Below are 20,674 nucleotides of genomic sequence, written 5' to 3'. Positions count from 1 at the left end.
GTGATATATAGAGTTTTCAAAAATTATAATATATAACAACTTTAAACCATAGATTCATAATAAACGGATAAAAAAAAGAGTACAAAAAAAACCTCGTATACCTATACAGTATACGATGTAAATATATCTGATAAAATACACGTAATATATCTGATGCCTCGATGCTGATAGCTCGGCAAAATGAACCCACACTGAATAAAGAAAAACATGAAGTAAATTCATTTAAATAGCACTTGAGGCACTACTTAGTCATTAATCAATAATCAATGAGCTTAAGCTATGCTTTTGCTAAAGATGGAAATCAAATAAGAATAATTCTAAGCATCTCATAGTAAGAGAAGGGAAAGATGTCTTATACACGAGAACAAATTCAAAGAAGTTGGATATATATATATATAGCTTTGCCAGCTATGTGTTTTGTATCCAGATTCTAGTCCTAGCTAATACTAGCAACAGAAGAAGGAAAAGAAGAAGAAATTAAAGAAAAGATTGACTTTCCATTAAACTTGGTGCATATATATAGTGCTGAAATAGGAAGCCAACTCTTTGTTTTTAATCAGCAACGAAGCCAACGCTTTATATATATATTCCCCAATCGTTGGACAAAATAACTAGGATAATTCACATACAGAAACCCAGCAGTCTGATTAATCACTGGGTAGAATCATCATTATCTTGCTCTACTTCAGATGCTGGCTCATCTTCTTCTTCAAAACCATCGATTCCATAGGCTGCATGGCCACTTCCAAAAGCTTTAATATGGTCTTTAAGAGATCTCTTGTGCTTGAAATCGGAACCGCAGATGCAGTACCAAAGCTTGCCACAGTTCTTCTCATGAGTCCTCCAATCTCCCCTCACCGCAAAAGCCTTGCCGCATTTCCTGCACATGAAAGGTTTAATCCCATGCTTCCTTTTGTAATGCGTTTGAAGTGTTCTAAAGTCTTTGAGAGGCTTTGATCTTGGGTGATCAATGTTGTTTCTGCACCCTGGGGCACAACAATAGCAAGGAAGCCTCAGCATGCCCGTTGGTTGGGTACCCCTCAGAGATTCAGGTCCTTTTCTGTACTGTGATCCATGCCCCCACATATGCATCTGAACACCCCTCAGTTAAAACACAAAAAAAATGTCACAATAAAGATAACAAGTTAAGTTGAAACTAGAAAAAATCAGTTTCATTAAGTTAGTTAAATCTCAAGGATTTGTTTCCTAGTGAATTTGTAACATAGTATTAAGATATAGCAACCACAAAGGTGCTAAGATATAATTTGGAGTACAGTTTTCTTGTTTTGTTTTTTCAAATTAAAGGAATACATCTAGGAATCAAGACGAATGCTGGAGGTGTTATATATATGTATAGTTTGATGTAGTCGCTTCAAAGGAACAAAAGGGCTATATTCGTAAAGAGCAAATTTAATAAAATTTAGATGAGTACTAGTTCTTTCATAGTTTTGTTTGCAATGGAAAAAGGAGGACAAACGAAAAAGGGAAAGCGAGGAGTAGATGTAGGCTACCTATGTCCCATGTATGGGGCATTCAGAACCAAAGGACCACAAAGAGAAACGAAATTGGTGTAATTATCTGAGCGATCTGGAAGAAACTCTGCAAGATTTTCAGTTCTACCAAAATATATAAAGAGCACAGACTTCAATGTACTGAAGGCATAAGGAACATAGCTTGAGTTGTTTAATCAACGAAAAGGAAAGGTGTAAGGTACTGATCCCAGTCTCAGTCTGAATCAGGAAACCAGTCGTTCATTATTTAACCAAATTTTATGTATCAAACCCGCTCACCATGCAAAAAACAACCCCAAATTGAAACTCTTTAAAAAAAATCAAATAAAATGACTAGAAGCGAAATCATAATTTATAACCCTGGAAAAGAAGGATGAAAATAATTTATAAAAAGAAAAAAGAAAGAAAAGAAAGGAAAGGAAAGGAAAAGCAGAAGACAAGTAGCATAGATTACAAGCCAAGCTTTTCCTCTTTCCATCGAAGCATCAAGGAACCGTTAGCGGTTCAAATCAGGAAGAAAGTTATAGACAGAAAGGAGAAGCAGAAGCAAAGGAAAGGAAATTTTCTTTTTATTTTTTTTTCTTTTGGGACATTCAATTAGAAAGAAAGTAGTGGAAGAAGAGCTTATAAAAAAGTAGTAGAAAAGGGACAAGAAGAATTCGGAAGGGTGATGGAGGTGTGTAGAGTTTAAAATAAGTCTCCAAGCACAATTTGAGCAGCAACATCAAGATTTTGGGGTGTCGGTGACCACAACTATGGTTGCATCCACTGTTATTTGTTACAATATAAAAAAAACATGAGAAGTTGCAACCACTTGTGCAATTTAAAAACCTGGTGTGACAGTCATTGATATGTGTGACATATACCTGCATGTTGTTGTATCTGTTGAAAGTTTTGCAGCAAACAGGGCAAGAGAACTGAGTAGGGCCAATGAGAATCTGAGAAGGAGTAGGGATCCAGTACTGGCCCTTGTTGAGTCTGAAGCCAGCAGAAGAATCCTCAGCAGCACCATCTCCATGATCTTTGTCAGTGGTCTCTGAGGAAGAAGAGAGCACAGAAGCCATCTCAGCAGCACTAGGGCTTGGCAACCCTATGTGGAGTGCAACAGTGACAGTGCCATCTTCATCATCTTCTTCCTCTTTGGGGTGGATGTGGATCCTCTCCTCCACATCCATGGCTCCAGTACAAGACAGGTCCTCCTCCTCTTCCTCTTGCTTGGCCGGACTAAGTCTCAAGAGGGGTAGTTCTTCTCTCAGAGGAGGGGAAGGAGGAAAAGAAGAAAAAGTAGTAGTTGTGGAAGAAGTATGGTTGTGGTGGTGGTATTGGAAAAAGGTTGTGTCGTTGGTTTTGGAGTGGTTGATGAAGTTGTGGACATAGGGAGCGTGAGGAGAAGGGTTTGAAGATGGGAAATGGTGATTGAAGCGGAAGAAGGGTGAGGATGAGAAAAAATTGGAGTAGGGGTCAGCCATGGGTGAAAAAGGTAAGTTTGTAATTGTGTGTGGTGTGAGGAGAGAGTAGGAACAGTTTATGGCTAGTTGGGTTTGCTTTTATAGAGAGATAGAGAGAGTACAAGATGGCTGAAGGAAGTGGACGGTGGAGAGAGAAAGAGAGAGAGTGAAAGAGATTGCATTGTGGTATCAAACATGAGAAAGAAGGTAAGTGGAAGAAGAAAATAAATAAATAAATTATAATAATTTCTCAAAAAGAAACAACACTGTCACTTTAATTACTCTTTCAACTTGATAAAAAGGGTTTAATCACTTCAAAGTATGCATACAGGAATCTAATGTCATTTTCCAAAAAAACAAAATACGTAAATTATGTAGAACGCCGTTAGCGTCAGTTTACGGTTACAGCTTTCATACCAATAGTATACATATTGGATTCATTTTTTCATTTTGTTTTTCATTCTTAAAAGTCAGCCATCTCCCTTACCAGACTGGTCACTGTCACGTAAGCGATTCCATTTCGAATCACTTATTCAATGAACTGCTTTTTAGTAGGTTCAAATTTAGCTTTTTTATATTTCTTCTAAAATTACTCAAACTTCTTCTTTTTCTTCTCAAAATACCTTATTAAATAGTAAAAAAAATATTTCAAACATTCAACTGGTTTTTTTCAATAGTATTTTATTTAACACATCATTTTTTAAAGATTAAATACTATGCTTAATATCTTCGTACAAAAATATCGTAATTTTATTATTTTTATTATACACTTTTCATTTTGTTAGTTTAATTATACTAACAATACTTTATAATTACTTTTTAATATTTTTATAAAAACACGATCTATAAAAAATATTTCATACTAGTTCGTAATTACATTACTATAATATTTAACCGATTAATAACATATTATTTATATAATAAATAATAATAAGTAGAAATAAAACAAATAATTATCTTTTTAGTCTTATTATTTACTTATTTTATTCAATTTTATTTTTTTATTAATAAAAGGTTTTATCAAATAATCTAATTTAGAAAAAAAAACAATGCGATTCTTCTGTTTATTTAAATTAATTGATATTATTAATGTTATATAAATTAAAATAGTTCATATTTATTATGTGGTAAGGATGTTATATTCAATCAAATGAAAATTAATTACATTATTACATTTTTAAAATTAGGAGGCTTGATTAAATATCTCATTAAGGGAGAGATTAAACTGAATAAAATAAATGAATGGTATTAAGAGTTATTAAATTGAAATTTAACTCAGTTTGTAATAAATTTAAGATTATATTTAAATGATGTGAATCACTTCCTTAAACCAATATACTTGTTCTAGTCACATTAGTTAAAGTCACTTAATTTGTTCTTGCTGCTAGGATAAAGTCCGTAAACATGTTCCAAAACTTTCTTATTTTACAATATATTAATTAAATATTGAATTTGATGTTATCATCCATGTATGTTTATATTTATTTACGTAAACCATCATGAACATTAATATTATTGTAAAAATTACATGCAACATGACAAGAAACATTTACAATTAATGATACAATAACTCTAAAACTTAAAGCAATTAAAATAAATTTAGTAGGTCTTTGTTTAAATAAATTAAAACTATTGAATAAAATACTTATATGTAAAAACATTAATATTATTAAATTTATTTTCTTTAATTAATTTAAAACTTTAGTAAATATGTCTCAACAAATATTTATTATAATAATTAATAAATACTTATAGGACCACACATGACGATGATTACGAGGGACAAAAAGTGGACCATGATCTCTGGATCAAGATTAGTATTTTTCAACTATTTCTTCGTGTGTAGGAAGACATGTTTGTATCTGACAAATTCTTCCTTCACCTTTATACCTTTCCATACACCTCCATATTTATTGTGAAAAAATGGTTTTAATCTTTTTAAAAATTTAAATAACTATAAATAAAGCATAATCTCATCTTTTTAGATAATCTTACTTGCATCCCCTTACTCTCCTACCTTCCTCACACCTACCTTCCTCACAGTCACATACCTTTCTTCCAATCGCAACATTCTCATTCTTCTCCTCCAACAACAAATTTTGAGAGAGCAATTCAATTATTTTGAAATGTTTTAATTTAATCCATACGATAAATTCAAAAAAATAACTATTATTGCACTGCATTGGTTCCATGAAGTGAACTTTTAGTTTTGTACTCTATTTTGCACCTTGCTGATTTTTTATTTTTTGTTTGAGTTTGGTGGTTTCCATATTGTACAATAAACGAACGAAAACACAATCACCACCAGTAAAAATACTACAAAACTTACATCAACTACCAACATTCACCACCATCCACCCCAAGCAACCACCACCACTTAAAAAATAAAAATGAAAGCGCCATATTCTCTACCACATCCAGAAGGGTATTGCTGTAATTAAAAAAAAGGTACGGAGATACAAGAAGAATGTATGAAGGTGCATGGAGAATTTGCCTCGTATTTTTTACTAGTCAAACTAACGGGTCAGAGACGAAATAGGATAAACTGGTCCATCAACTCACTTTTTTTATTAAAATTAAAAATTTTAAAAATTAATTGTTTTGTATTATATTATTTAAAATATATACAATAATATTGTAACTTAAATTATTAATACTTGTAAGTTAAGTTTCAAATATTAATTATTAACAAATATACATGCACGACAATAATGTATGTATTTGCATTTTTATTATATTAAAATATATATAGTTTTATTAATTTTATGAATAATTAATAAAAATTAAAAAATAATATAATTTATGAATATATTATTTTTAAAAGTAATATTTAAAAAATTATGTAACTGTTATTTTTCAAAATAAAATAAATAAAATTTATTCAAATATTTATTTTATTAAATAAATAAGTAAATTTTTTTATTTTTTAGTGAGTAAAGTTATCCAATTAAAAGCCGAAACTAAAGAAAGTTACCAAATAATGTATCATCTTTATATAATATTGTAAATAATTATTAAAATAAAAGATATTATTAAATTATAAAATTAATTATAAAAACAAGGATAAATAATTTTTATAATTTTTTAGGTAGTTTTTTATTTTATTTTATGTATTTATTTTAGTTTTAAAAAGCAGTTACTCAAATGATAGAATGATAAAAGTTTGTATACACAAAAACGATAATCTCATCTATTAATACTAGTGAAAACATATGGACATTTATTCACATTTTTATTAGATTAAAATATATATAATTTTATAATTTTTATTATTTTATAATTTTATTATTTTTATGAATAACTAATTAAAGATAATCTAATTAAATATATATATATATATATATATTTTCTTTTAAAAATTATATAGTCATTATTTAAAAAATAATTTATTTAATTATTTTAAAATAAAATAAAAATTATTCAATTATTTCTTGTATTGATTAAATAAATAAACTATAATTGTTGTAACAAATTTAAATTTGTATAAGAAAAAAAAAGATGTCAGCAGAGAAAAGTCACCATAGTTTTGTCTTTTTTCCCCTCTCCATCATTACTTAAGCTTCATGAGCTAACCAGCATCTGACCCTTGTCTAGCCATTTTCCTCCCTCTTTTTCTTTCAGGTAGCAGAGTTCTATGAGACATTTTTCCAAATTTATATAATAGAGAAAGAGTCTTGTTCTTAATTTTATATGCATTATGTTTGATGTTGAATTAATTATTGTTGCTACAAGTTTTATTTAACTAAAATTAAATTGTTAGATATAAGTATTATGAGTTTATATCAATACTACCCTACATAAATTAAGTTAATAGAAAATTTGGATTATATAAAATTTAATATATTATTATAATTTGGAAAATATCAATATAATGCACTTATCAGTGGAAATTCACAGTATATATAAACTGTAATAATTTAATCATTTTAGAGAGTTATGCTTCAAATAAATAATAACACTGTCATTTCACTATTATGGTTTATAGTTTCCTTTTCATTTTACCCTCTCTTATAATTTCATTGCATATAATTATAATATGCTTTCATTTCATGATTATTTTCATTAGATCCAATTCAAGTATACACATATTTCTAATAATAATCAGATTATCTTTGAATATATATATATTAGAAAAATAAAAAATTTATTTATAAAAAAGTTATTGTAAATGTAAAAAAAAAGTTTGTGTGATTTTAAAATTTTAAAAGTTACATTTAAAATTAGTATAACTTCTAAAATTAAGATGAAGAATTATATGTTCATTATTCAATAAAATGTTTAAAAACACTACAAGAGTATACGTTATTAAAAAATTATCTATCAGATATTATTAGAGTCGGTCAAACAGACTTTAATGCGATACAATAATAATTATAAAAATTAGAGTTAACTAAACAAAGTGTAGATCGACATAACATTTTTAAAAATAAAAAATTATTAAAACACAACTTTCATCTAAGTAATAAACTTGTAAAGCGAATAAATTTTTTATTTGAAAGAAACAATAGTAATAAACATCGGTTTAGGTGACACAAAGTGAATTAAAAAGAATTATAATTAAAATAAAATATAGAAAATATTTGTGTTAGTTAAGTCGATGAAAAAAAAACTTTTTATTAGAGACTATGTGGGCTTAGTCAACGTTATTGGTAAGATGAAATAAGTGTGGGCTTGGCCTAGTTTAGGAGTGGTAAAAGTGGGATAAGTTAACCGGTATAGGTTATACAAGCCGAAATTTGTAACATATCTATCATAAGATGAGTTGGCGAGCTGACCCGTCCCTTTTCATATTTTTTTAAACACTCTTTTTTTTTCAGATCTTATGTTTTGAACATATTTATTTGGTTGTATTTATTGATAGTTTATTCCAAAGAAAAAAATTAAGAAGAATCTTCCCATACAAAAACATTTTTTATGTACAAAAGATAATTACTTATTTCTTTAACATTTTTATCTTTTCTAAAAACCTTAAGAGTCTTCTTTACTTCATTTGTAGGTGCAACTAGCTTTAGAAGGGGAGTTGAATGGAGTCTGGACTCTTTTTCACAACGAATAAGTATAGATCGTACAACATAATTGTCTAACAAGAAGAATATAGTAAACAACAAAGCATGAGCAATAACAATAGTAATGAGAGAGCAACACATAAGAATGTATTCTGGTTCCCCCAAAGCTGAGCTACATCCAGTCCTCTTAAGCAACTACTTAAGAGCTTCAACTAACTAACTCACTTAGTTACAACATTGTACCTTCTTAACCTCCCTATGAGATTAAGAACACTTAAGAAAACAAAGAACACTCTCAAAGAGAGCACAAACAAAGCTCTCAAAGAGGCTCTAAGAGTTTGATTAGACATTATTCACTATAACTCCTTGTGATTTTAGCAAGGTCACTTGAACAATTTTAATTTCTTGGCTTTCTCTTATATTTTGTTCATCACCTTCAATCTCTTTATATATATATATATATATATATATATATATATATATATATATATATATATATATATATTTTATTTTTATTTTTTATTTTTTATTTTTTTTTCTGAATATGTCCTTTAAGACTTGAATAGATTAATTTTAGAATTTTCAATATCTTCATATCTTCATCTTTTTTTATGATAGGCATTCGAAACACAAATCTTGGCACTAGTGTAGAAAAGCTTAAAATTGGCGGCTATTTTCAGTGTAAAACGACAACTTGCTAACCGCCTTTGATGTACATGTAGTCTTATGTCCAACAGAGAAGAAGGCGGCTATTTAACCGCCTTCTTAGATTCAAAAAAAGAGGGCCGCTATGGTAAAAGTTGTCCTTATAAGTTATATGCATTCAAATAAAGAGGGTGGTTATGGTAAAAGCCGCCTTTTTACGCCTCCTTTATGCATGAAGTGTAAAGGGGCGACTTTTACCATATTCACCCTTATAAAGCTTTGTGTTGCATCTAAGAGGGTGGCATTGGTAAATAGTCGCCCTTGTAGATGGTAATTTTTTTTAGTACATTTTGTTTAATGTTAATTCCCATCTAAATTGACCTGTTCAATTATAACCCAACCAGACAAATATATAAATTTAGATAATCAAATTATATATATTGATAAAAATGTATTACAAACACTAATAACATATATCTTTACCTATATTCCTATCTATCTATCTAATTCCAACACTATTGATTAGCTATCTTAGAGTTATAAAAATTTAGGAAATATGTGACCCAGGCATGTCTCACATATTCTATGGCGGCCGAAGGCATTGCTTGCTCATCCATAAAGAACTGCATTACAAAATAAGGTTCACATAAATTAGTGTTAAGATACACATATGTTAAATAATTATAAAAATAATTTACCATCATGTTACATGCTTTCAATCACTTTTAAGGCCTAGTCTTACACTGGTAACCATCCATTGCATAACGCAATAACCAAAATCATAGCTTCCTGATTGTCTATTAGACTATAATTCATATGTAAATTCCTTCATTGTGGTCTTTATGGGTTGCATGTATATCATCAACTACATCGTCATCTTTATTCATTATCATTGGTGTGAATGAATAGGGGTCACCATTTTCAATATCATTTATGACCTCCCGGGTAAAACGACATACCAATGTTCTGACATAGGATCTTTGACATAAAACCTGAGATGCTTGTTGAACCATTATAAATGGCTCATCTCGATACCATATCTTTCGAAAGTCCACTAGTGTGAATTCTGTTTCATCAATTTTAACCCCACTTTTATTGTCAACCCATTTATACTTGAAAATTGGAACAAATAACTTAGTATAGTCAACCTCTCATATCTCTTCTATAAACCCATAGTATGCCATTGATCCAAGTACAGGATTTGTATCTTTCGAAGTGGAAAACTGTATTGACTCGGCTTCAAAAGTAACACCAGAATTTGAATTGTACTCTTTTCATCCATATACTTCGTGTAAAATATACAATTGTTCACTTCATAAGTTGTACAAGAAATGATATCAAACTTCAATCCAGCAGCCAACCAGGTCAAGGTCTTCGATGCCTTTGAATCATTTAATACCTCATCTTTAAACGAAGGCATGAAAGTTATGTTATGTTCCATCAAGACCCATTTCTCTAGTTGTCTTGGGTTATTTGTCTTCACAATGGCTTTATGAACATCTATGTAAGGTATAACTTCATCTGTGTTATTCAATATATACAAATGTGCTTGCAAGACTTCTGATCAAATTTGCTTACCACATGTACACCACGTAAATATTTACTTGTAGAACGTTTATGGTGTCATGAGTTAGTTGGAAGGCCTATTAGATTTACTTTTGATATGTACTATGAACAAATATCAATACTTTCTTCAGCTATGTACCTTTCAATCATTGAAGCTTCTGGACGATAATGATTTTTCACATAACCTTTCAAAATTTTCATATACCGCTCAACAAGATACATCCATGTTAAGTACACTGGTCCACACAATCTAACATCTCTTACCAGATGGCACAATTAGATGAACCATGATGTCAAAAAAAGATGGAGGAAAAAACATCTCCAATTCACACAAGATAACAACAATTTCATCTTCAAGTTCATCTAATTTTAATAGATCAATGACTTTAAAACAGATGGAAGAGAAGAATGAGCACAAATGAGTTATGGTATGTCTAACATTTTTTGGTAAGATCCAAAAATAGCTACCGGCAACAATTGTTGCATCAAGATGTGACAATCATGAGACTTCAACCCAATTAACTTCAAATCTTGCATTGACACTAGGCTCTTCACATTTGAGGAATGTCCTTGTGGCACTTTCACACCCTTTAGACATTAACAAAAACTTAATTTTTTTTTCATCTTTTGACATGGTGTAACAGGCTGAGGGCAAATATGTATGCTTACCCATTTCTATGGGTGTCAACTCGTCTCGTATGTTCATCTCAATGAAATCTAAACGAGCATTTAGATCATCCTTCGTCTTCTCGTTAATGTTAAGAAGTGTACCAATTAAGCTATCACACACATTCTTCTCAACATGTATTACATCTATAAAATGTCCGACTTCTAACCTTGAACAGTACGGAAGATCAAAGAAAATTGATTTTTTCTTCCATATGTTTATCATTGATGACTTCTTTTTCTACTTACCGAAGGTGTGGTCTATGTTATTTACCTTTTCGTAAACCTCAACATCAGTTAATGGAATTGGTAGACTACTAGTCTCTTGATGTCCATTAAAGGATTTTTTTCAACTTTCGATAAGGATGATGACTTCTAAGAATCATCTGATGTCGAAGATATACTATCTTTCTTCCATGTTTCAATTGTTGAGAAGAGGTGTCTTCTTCACATATTGGACATGCTTTATGACCCTTAACACTATACCCTGATAAGTTACCTTATGCCGAAAAGTCATTGATGGGGCAAAATAACATGGCATACATCTTGAAAGTTTCATTAGCAAATCAGTCAAATACTTCAACACCCTAATCCCACATTAAATTCAAATCTTCAATTAGGGGACTTAGATAAACATCTATGTTATTTCCTAGCTGTTTTGGACTGGATATCATCATGTATTTTCGCTTCATGCACAATCCAAGAGGTAAGTTGTAAATAACTAGTAAAACAGGCCATGAATTGTGATTCGTACTCATATTACCGAAAAGATTCATTTCGTTTGTAGCTAAACCAAGTCAAATATTTCTTGATTCTTTACCAAATTCTGGATACTCATCATCAAATTTCTTCCATTATATAGAATCAGCTAGATGTCGTACATGCCATCACATTTCCTCTCATCTGCATACCATCTAAGATTCTTAGCATCATTTGGGTTTGCAAATAAATGCCTCATCCTTGGAATGATAGGAAGATACCACATAACCTTCATTAGGGGGTCCATGCTTTTCTATCTCTTCAATAGTATCATCATCTTTTTGTTTCAACTTATAACGTGATAACTCACACCTCGGACAACTTTTCAACAATTCAAAATCTTTCCTGTATAATATACAATCATTAGGACATGCATGTATCCTTTTATACTCCATACCCATCGGACAAAGAATCTTTTTGGCCTCATAATTACGATTAGGTAGAGTATTTCCCTCTGGAAGCATATTCTTAAACAACTGAAGTAATTCCGTGAAGCTTTATCAGTCCATCCATTTATTGCCTTCAAATTCATCCATTTTAACACCATCGACAACCGTGTGAAGTTAGTTGATCCATGATACAATGGAGTATCTACATCTCTTTACATACCTCCATATTGATGCGCTTCTGCAAAAGACTCAGCTCTCACATCACGAATCATGTCCTCCAATCGATCATCATGTACTTCTCCATGTACTGCATCATCCATGGTAGACGCCACATATTCTCCAATTATGGAAACACATGGAAAATTTTATAATTCAGCATGTCATGTCCATGTTGTATAAGATTGAAGAAACCCATCGGTGCTCCCTGATTTTCTTAACATCCAGTCTCCTTCCATTCAAACAGTTAACGCACGGACACCTAATCTTTGCTCCATCATGACCACTATTATTCACGTTATGTTGCGCAAATTGTATAAATTCTTCAACTCCTATTTCGAACTTATCACTTATGCAAACATAATTAATCCAATTTTGATCCATTATATTCTATAATAGTCATTCAAGTGTTTACTAATGAGTAAACACACTCGAACTCAATACAAACACGTATCAATTGTTGAGGGTGGAACACCCTCACCATCAATACCAACACATATGAATTGTCGAGGATCCAACATCCTCAGACTCAATACCAACTCGATAATTCTATTATAACATAAAAATTAGCATAATATAAATTAATAATAAATACAAATTATTATAAATACTAAATATACAAATTAAAAATCATTAAATGAATTATAAATATTAAATAATATAAATCTATCTACCATATAATAATTTAATAAATCTATTCTAACCCAAAAACAAAAATAATTTAAATTTAAATTTAAAAAAAATACAAATTATAATAAATAAATTAATTAATTAATTAATAACATTAAAAAAAATATTTACAAAAATTTAAACCACCAACCTTGTGCGTGAAGGAAATGGTGGTGATGAAGAGTGGTGACAATGGCAACAACGGCGGTGGCGGCGTCGAAAAAGCAAATGAGGTACAACGAAAAGCCAAAAACTAGCGTTGAAGGCAATGAAACAGTAGGAGGTCATCGTCACAACAATGGCAGAAAAGAAACATAAATAAGAGAATTAAAAAAAAAACAAAAAACAATGGTGAAGAAGAAGTAGAGAGCTCCAAAACAATTTACCCAATGGCACAAAGAAGACAAGGCTCGACAAAAATGAAGAAGAAATATAGAGTAAAAGAGAAAACAAAAGCGCCAGAGACAAAGAAAGTACAAAACCATAATTGGCGCGATCTGAGCTAGGGTAAAAAAAAAGAGTCTAAGAGGGTGGCTATTTGGTAAAGTCGCCTTCTTACTACAAAACATTTGGTGTAAGAAAGCGGTTTTACTAAATAGTCGCCCTCTTAGAGAAATTTAATTTAAAAAATGTCACCGCGTTTTGAAGAACCGCGTCTAGTCGTAAAAACACCTTAAATGTATTGTCGAAATAAGTCCTTTTTGCACTGGTGTGGATTTGCAATCTTTCAAAAAAAAATACTTAAAATTTGTTCAAGAAACTAATTTGAAATTATTTGTAATATGGGTTAGTAAAACAAATCAAAACATAATAAGAAAACATATTGTTATGCAATAAACCAATGTTATCAAACTGTCTATCATGAAAACATGTTGTAGACATTTAAAGAGTTTATTGAATACTGTAGTTGTACAAAACATTATTGGAATAATTAATATACAAGTAAATCGTTGAGTTAGTTTTTGTTATCGTAAAAACATAAAACATAAATTTTACATATGATTTTCAAGTCATCAAACTGTCTAATAAATCATAAATCGTCTAGTGTCTCAATAGACCGTCTAGTGACTTAACATACCCTATAAACAGATTGTTTGGAATCTCAAAACCTTCTAATTAGTATCTTCTAGAAGCCTCTAGTTTGCTTGACTCTTCTCTACCTTTCTTTAGCTTTAGACATTGTAATTACTCTTATGTGTTGGTGCTTCTTAATCCATAATCTCCTTCGTTGTGAATAGTAATTTACAGTTGATATATATTCAACTTCTGTAACGGAACAATTATTTATTGCTTTCCTACTTGATTTTATCATAGTCAATCCAAATATGAACATTTTATGCCAAACCTAGATCCGGTGCAAATATGAGCCTTTCATGTCAAACCTATGTCCGACGTAAAATAGTTGGTCAAAATTGAAAAAATGTCAATACATTTTTTACATCAAATATTCTTGGAACCAATACAAATTCAATAACTATATAACACATTTTCCACTATTTCATACACTTTGTTATCTATTAAAATTTATTAAAAACTACAAAATTATTAAGAAAAAAATCATTAAATAAGATGTATCACTCACATTTTTATAATATTTTTTATAATGTGCCAACAAATATCATTACAAGAAAATCATTAAATAGAAATCAATTTTGGAGAAAAAAAAATAGTTGTTATATTGACTAAATTAAATAGTATTTTTAGAGACTAAAAATATTATTAGTATCTAAATTAGTTTTTATTAATAATTTCTAAATTGGTATCTAATTAGTTACCAATGTTCTAGTTACCAACTTTAAAATCTAAAAAATTGGTAGCTAAAACAATGATAGTTAATTATTAGACAACAATTTAAAAACTATTTGTCAATAATAAAAACTAATTTAGATATCAATAATATTTTAGTCTAAAATAATGTCTTAACAACTAATTATTTTTTTTGTCTCTAAATTTGGTTTCTATGTAATGGTTTTCTAGTAGTGTATGTTTTATAACTTTTCTTTTTGATATAGTGAACAACATTTGACTAATGTAAAAAGTGAAAATTACATAATTAGATATGTTTAAATGGTTAAAATTTAAGAAAAACTATACATGGTTTTTAAATGTGAACTACAACTATAAGAAAGGATAAAGTTATTACAAAAGTGACTCAAAAAAAATATTTTTCATTCTCATTATTTTTCTTAAATCTAATAACTATAATAAGAAATTAATATTAATTATTTCTTACAAAATTAATCTTAACTATTAGATTTAAAAATTGAATAATGAAAATGAAGAATATAGTTTTTGTATAATTGTTTTTATGACAATCATTTGATTTTTTACTATAATGATCAAATTAAATTATTTTTTAAAACTACTAGAAACCAAAAAAATATCTCTTCTAAAATTATTTTTATACTAACATGTCCTAAATAAATTTTTATAACGTGTTATATGTGGGCGACAATAGGTCTCATTACAAAATGTAAATATATTTCTTTGAAAAGAGAAGTAAAATTATATGATTCTTGAGTAAGGATTTATTCTGTAACCAAACGCACATCCTCTTCATAGCTTGTTTCATAATTACAGTGCTTCAAACAGGTTGTTTGATTCAAACAGATGAAACACAAGTGGGACACAATAGCTAGCTTAATAATTATAATAATGAGTAGTGACAAGATAGTTGTAACCATAGAAAATTGACAAGGTTGTTTACCTAATGTCCACACGAGTGAACATAAATGATTATAGTTTTATTAACTCATTTTTTCTTCTTCACGCTCCTCCCCCTATATACCACCTTCTTAAATTCATTCTATCCTTTATATTCTGTCAATAATCAATTCATGTATACACCATGATATTCTACTAAAGTACATTAATTTCTTTCCCAAACAGATTCAAATTACTGAAATACCTAGAGATTTTGTGAATGTAATATTCTGAGTTACCTTATCAAATTACTATATATAACATTTGATATATAAATAAAGTTTATATGATCATATTATTATCATAAACATTGTCTTCCACCTATTCTTAATCTCATTTTTTTTTTTGGCAGTTCAGGCTGTAATGTTCCTAAATCGATCAATTTAGGGATGAGGAGTATTTTGATTGTAGTGGTTAGTGAGATTTGGAGTCATAGGAACAAGATTTTATTCAAAGGTGGAGTGTTGTACTACTCTGAGATCTTTTCTTTGACTCAGTTGAAGGTTTGGTTTTGGATAACTGCTAAATTTCACTTTGCTTGTTTCTCGTGTCTTCCTCTGGCTTGTCTTGTTTCGCTTTAGCTTGTTTTGTAGTTGTGGTTTTTAGCAAGGCTAGTTTTGAGTTGTTGGTTGGAAGGTGAGTGATGTAAGGATGTCTCAAGTCTTTTATATATAGGTTGGATCACCCCTGAAGTGATTCTTATGTATATATTGTTTCTTGCTGATAAAAAAAATTATTATATCATAAACTATTTTTCTTTTATATAAGGTTTTTTAAATATAATCATCAAACAAAACATCAAAAGATCTAAAATGAAAATTTCATCATTTTCACTTTGGAGTATCATAACTTGCAACATCTTCTAGTCACTAATACACAATCTTTGCATATTTTTAAAATAAACAACACCAATAAGAAAACATGGTAAGCTAATTATTGTTAAAACATTACATAAAACTTTAGATTTGAATCATCGAATCACAATCATATGAATCATCACACTTCATTAATTCCAAATGTACTAAACAACTAAGTATATGTAAATATCTCATGTTTCACATCACTCATGTCATAAATTAATTGACACAGTTCAATACCACTCACATTGGAATTTGAGGTCGAGAGCACCCTAAAACTGCATATAAAATTCTCTCAGCATAGAAAATTTTACTGAATGAATTTGAGGTTCAGATCTTCCCTAACTCTTCATGTAAAATCCGCTTAGACTGAACGGATTTAGGATCGAGAACTCCCAAAATATCAAATTATGTTTAAACTTTGAAAAATTATCGTTAAAGAACATTAGATCTTATATGAAAGAAAAAAAAAATTGTTACATATAGCTATCAATAACACCTGAATGCATGGACCAGAAAAAGCACAAACAAAAAAAATTATAAATTAATTATTCTCTGATTCAATGTGTGTGTTTGTCTCTTTGATTATGCATTTATGAATTGAGAGATAATAGTGATAATTAATATTGTTATATCCTGGCCCTCAATCTTTCCTTTTCCCTGTGATGCAATTTGTTACTGGCAACACTTTGTTCTTCTCTTTCAATCATGCATGTTAATTGCCTCTATTGGCCCACTACTAAATGCAGTCGTTGGAGATTTAAAAGCAAGAGTTAGTTAAACTTTGGAACCAAAACGTAAAAATATACACATGAAAGGCTTTTCTTTTCACTTGTCACTTTTCTTTTGGCATCCAAAGATATTTTTGGGTCGAGAATCAAATCACTTATCCCCCAAAACACGAAAATCTATTTCAAGAATTCCATATTTAAAAGGTTGACCACTTCCTTAAAACATAGACCAAGATTCCTTGCAGTTAAAAAACAATGTATTGCATGACCCTACCTTATATTATTTTACATTATGATTTTCATGCAAACACTTTTGTATGCTACATTTGTTTCTGACCTTGATAGCAGAATATTGTCACACAAATTTAGTTAGATATGGTGAAAATATTCAGAACATAAAACAGTGTTTAATGAAAATAACTTTCTTGCACCATTTCGGCCACCACAACCATTGGAATTTAAGTTTTTTGACCCACCAAACCTATAACCATGTGGAATAATATTATGTATGTGGTGGATCTTTATTATATTATATTGCTCTTATAATTGTAATATACATAAGGTCACGTAGGTTATGTGAAGCAGATAGATGAATGAAATGGAATTTTGGTTGGTGAGTAATTAAATTTAGAGATTGCACACATCCCATTAATTCCAACAAACACAAGATTAAAGAAGAATGTGTTTTTAAAGAGATGACAGACACCAGAGCACATGTAACAATGTTGTGAAGTTGAAAGAATAAATGCAGAGACAAGAAACAAAGCAGTTCCAATATGCGGCCAACATTTCCATTGGTGTGCGCACACTGGTCGGCTATGTTACCTATGAACTCATCTGCCTCCCAAATATTATACTGTGTTACTGTAATTATATATGAGTTTGTAAGTAATTTAAGGGCAAAAATTAAGATGTTATATTAAAATTTTAATAAATTATTTAATGCGTTAAAAGTTTAAAATATTTTGCTTTCTATTACTTACAGTATTTTTTAACAATTACTTTAAATTTAAAGTATTTTTTAACAGTCAATAAATTTATAATAAAATAATATAATAATTAAATATATTTTTAGTTCTTGAATTTAAAAAAAAATAGTTTAAAAAAACATGTTCCAAACTTCATTAAAATAACTATTAAAAATTAACATAAATGGTCCTATACGCGACCTATAATTCGTTAGTAACATAATTAAAATTCTAATGATGTTTGGAGGGGGATTCAGATAAGTTTTTTTTATAAATTACAAAGACCAAAAAAATTAATTTTCAATTTAGAGAATAAATAATAAATTTATTTAAAATTTAAACATATTCAAGTCATAGTAAAATTTCTTGTAAAGTAAATTGATTTTTAAAGTATATATATGACATATTTATTCTTAAATTTCAATGATTTAACATCATAATTTATTTTAAATTAAATCAAATGTAAACATCATTTTACTTACTCGCTTTAAAATAAATTTGATCATTAAAATTAATAATTAAAAAAATTAAAACTATTTGTTTAAATAACTTGACGATAAATATTGTATTAACAAAATATGCCAAGACATTATTAGATGGAGTATTGTTAATTTAGTGGGAAAAAATTATATGAATGTAAAAAAAAAAGAAAAAAAAGTGTATATAAGAATATTTCTTAGTAATGAGGTGTGAATAAACTTATAAACAATTTATTTTAACTCAAAAATTTAAGACAAAAAATTTGTGGATTTTTTTTCTTATATATTACTTAACTTTTTTTCTTTTTATCTAATATGAGTTTCCAACTCATCTTGAATTCCTAACAATTTATTTATCATGTATGAGTTTGGTATATTTCTCTCTCCAACAAAATATTTTTATGGATACAATATTTATAATTCTATTCATTTACTAATTATGACAATTTAGTATGTTGTTAGAATTGTCATGGACACATGAAGATTTCTTTAAAAAAATTTGAAGTCTCTTGCTTTAGGATAAAGAAAAAAAGATTTTGAAGAGTTTCGTCATTATTATAACATAAGCAACAAATACAACTATAGTGCAACCTATTTGCATAAGCTTATCATCAACGGGTAATTTGTTATTAATTAGGTAGTGAAAGAGCACATGTGTTGCGTGTTGTGTGTGTGAACCACTAACACATAAACAAGTTTTCCTGCCTTCACAAGTATCTACATTTATATGCCCTACATTCATCAAGTAAGAGAGAGATTGTATAGTAGAGAGTCAAAGGGAGTGATTCCTCAATTGTTATTCATCTAATTAAATATCCAAAACACGGAAGAGTAATCTTTCATAGAAGAATGAGAATCATAGTCATTCATCTATTTAAATCTCTAAAGCATGGAAGAGTAATCTCTTATGGAGAAAGGTACACATACTTTTTTCTCAACGATTTGTGAGAATCGCGTAATTTTAAAATCTTGTTTTAGTTTTCTATATTAGGGATTGAAAATATTTAAATTGTGTATCATGTTTTTACGTATAAGTCATGATTGCCCGGTTTATCATGTTATTACTTTACTAAGATAACAACATCTTTATGCCTTAGGAAGTTGTTTGAGAAGAATCTCCAAACTACTTGATCAAGTCTATCCAACAAGCTAAGGTCACATAACTGGTCCCTAAAATCAAGATCTTTGTGAAGGATAATATCAAGGACTTTAAACAATTTATTTTGACACAAAACACTAATTGTGACATCAAGGAAACTTACTTTTCGGTTCAAAACAATAACCAAAATTGAAAGAAAACACTTTTATTCACAGTAAAAGACTCTATACATATAGTATAATACAAAATATAGTGTCTCGTTATTCAATCTTGGTACCGATATGATCAAACACATTGATTGACAAAATATTCCTCTTGAGCTTTGGAGCATACCTCACTTTTGCAACAATAGCTTCTAGTTATCAAACATCTTTAACCTAATAAACCTCATTGTTTTGAAACTTAATTACATGCTTTATTTTTTTTCAAGAAAGGACTACTCCACCTTCTTTCAGTTCCAAGGTCTCAAAGAACTCTTTCACATGACACATGTGATAAGTGCATCTTGAGTCCATTACTCATCTCTATGTATCAGACGTAGATGCCACCAACATCCTTACAAACTCATATCTATCAAACGCTACAACAACATCAACAGATTCCTTCTTGAAATGATATTTCTTGCTTTTCCCATTTTTCTTCTTATGTGGACAACTTGACTTGAAGTAACCTTTCTTATGGTAATTATCGCACTCAACTTCTACAAAATCATCTAACAAGTAATATTTTAACGTCTTTTTCTCTTTCCCTTTGACTTCGACACATTAAGACTCAACCCATTATCCTCTTCCTTAGACTCTTGAAACTTCTAAAGCTATTTACTCCTTGTTGAGGTTTTCATCTCCTTAAGAGTATTGGTCTACTTCTTCTCGAAAAACCAAGTGTCTTTAAAATGATCATATTGTACTAGGTAAGGTGTTAAGAAGAAGTAAAACAATATCCTCATCCTCAAGCTTCACTTC

General features: G+C 29.4%; 1 protein-coding gene across 2 annotated transcripts; it reads right to left on the bottom strand.

Moving 5' to 3' along the window:
- Positions 1-297: 297 nt before the first annotated feature.
- LOC137814081 (zinc finger protein WIP2) lies at positions 298-3,115 on the bottom strand. Of its 2 annotated transcripts, XR_016521114.1 has the most exons (3): positions 2,378-3,107; positions 1,512-2,279; positions 298-1,092 (listed from the first exon to the last, which is right to left on the bottom strand). XR_016521114.1 is itself a non-coding variant. In XM_068616632.2 (2 exons), the coding sequence occupies exons 1-2, from the start codon at positions 2,978-2,980 to the stop codon at positions 652-654; spliced, it is 1,044 nt and encodes a 347-aa protein (XP_068472733.1). In that variant the 5' UTR covers positions 2,981-3,115; the 3' UTR covers positions 298-651. The 2 variants fall into 2 exon arrangements, 1 of the variants encoding a protein (XP_068472733.1); XM_068616632.2 differs by lacking the exon at positions 1,512-2,279 and having other exon boundaries at positions 2,378-3,115.
- Positions 3,116-20,674: the final 17,559 nt, after the last annotated feature.

This window comes from Phaseolus vulgaris, chromosome 1, assembly GCF_051622355.1.
Source record: "Phaseolus vulgaris cultivar YP4 chromosome 1, ASM5162235v1, whole genome shotgun sequence".
NCBI classification, from domain to species: domain Eukaryota; kingdom Viridiplantae; phylum Streptophyta; class Magnoliopsida; order Fabales; family Fabaceae; genus Phaseolus; species Phaseolus vulgaris.
Note: the sequence above shows the minus strand (reverse complement) of the source record. Positions and strands in the feature narration are given on the sequence as shown.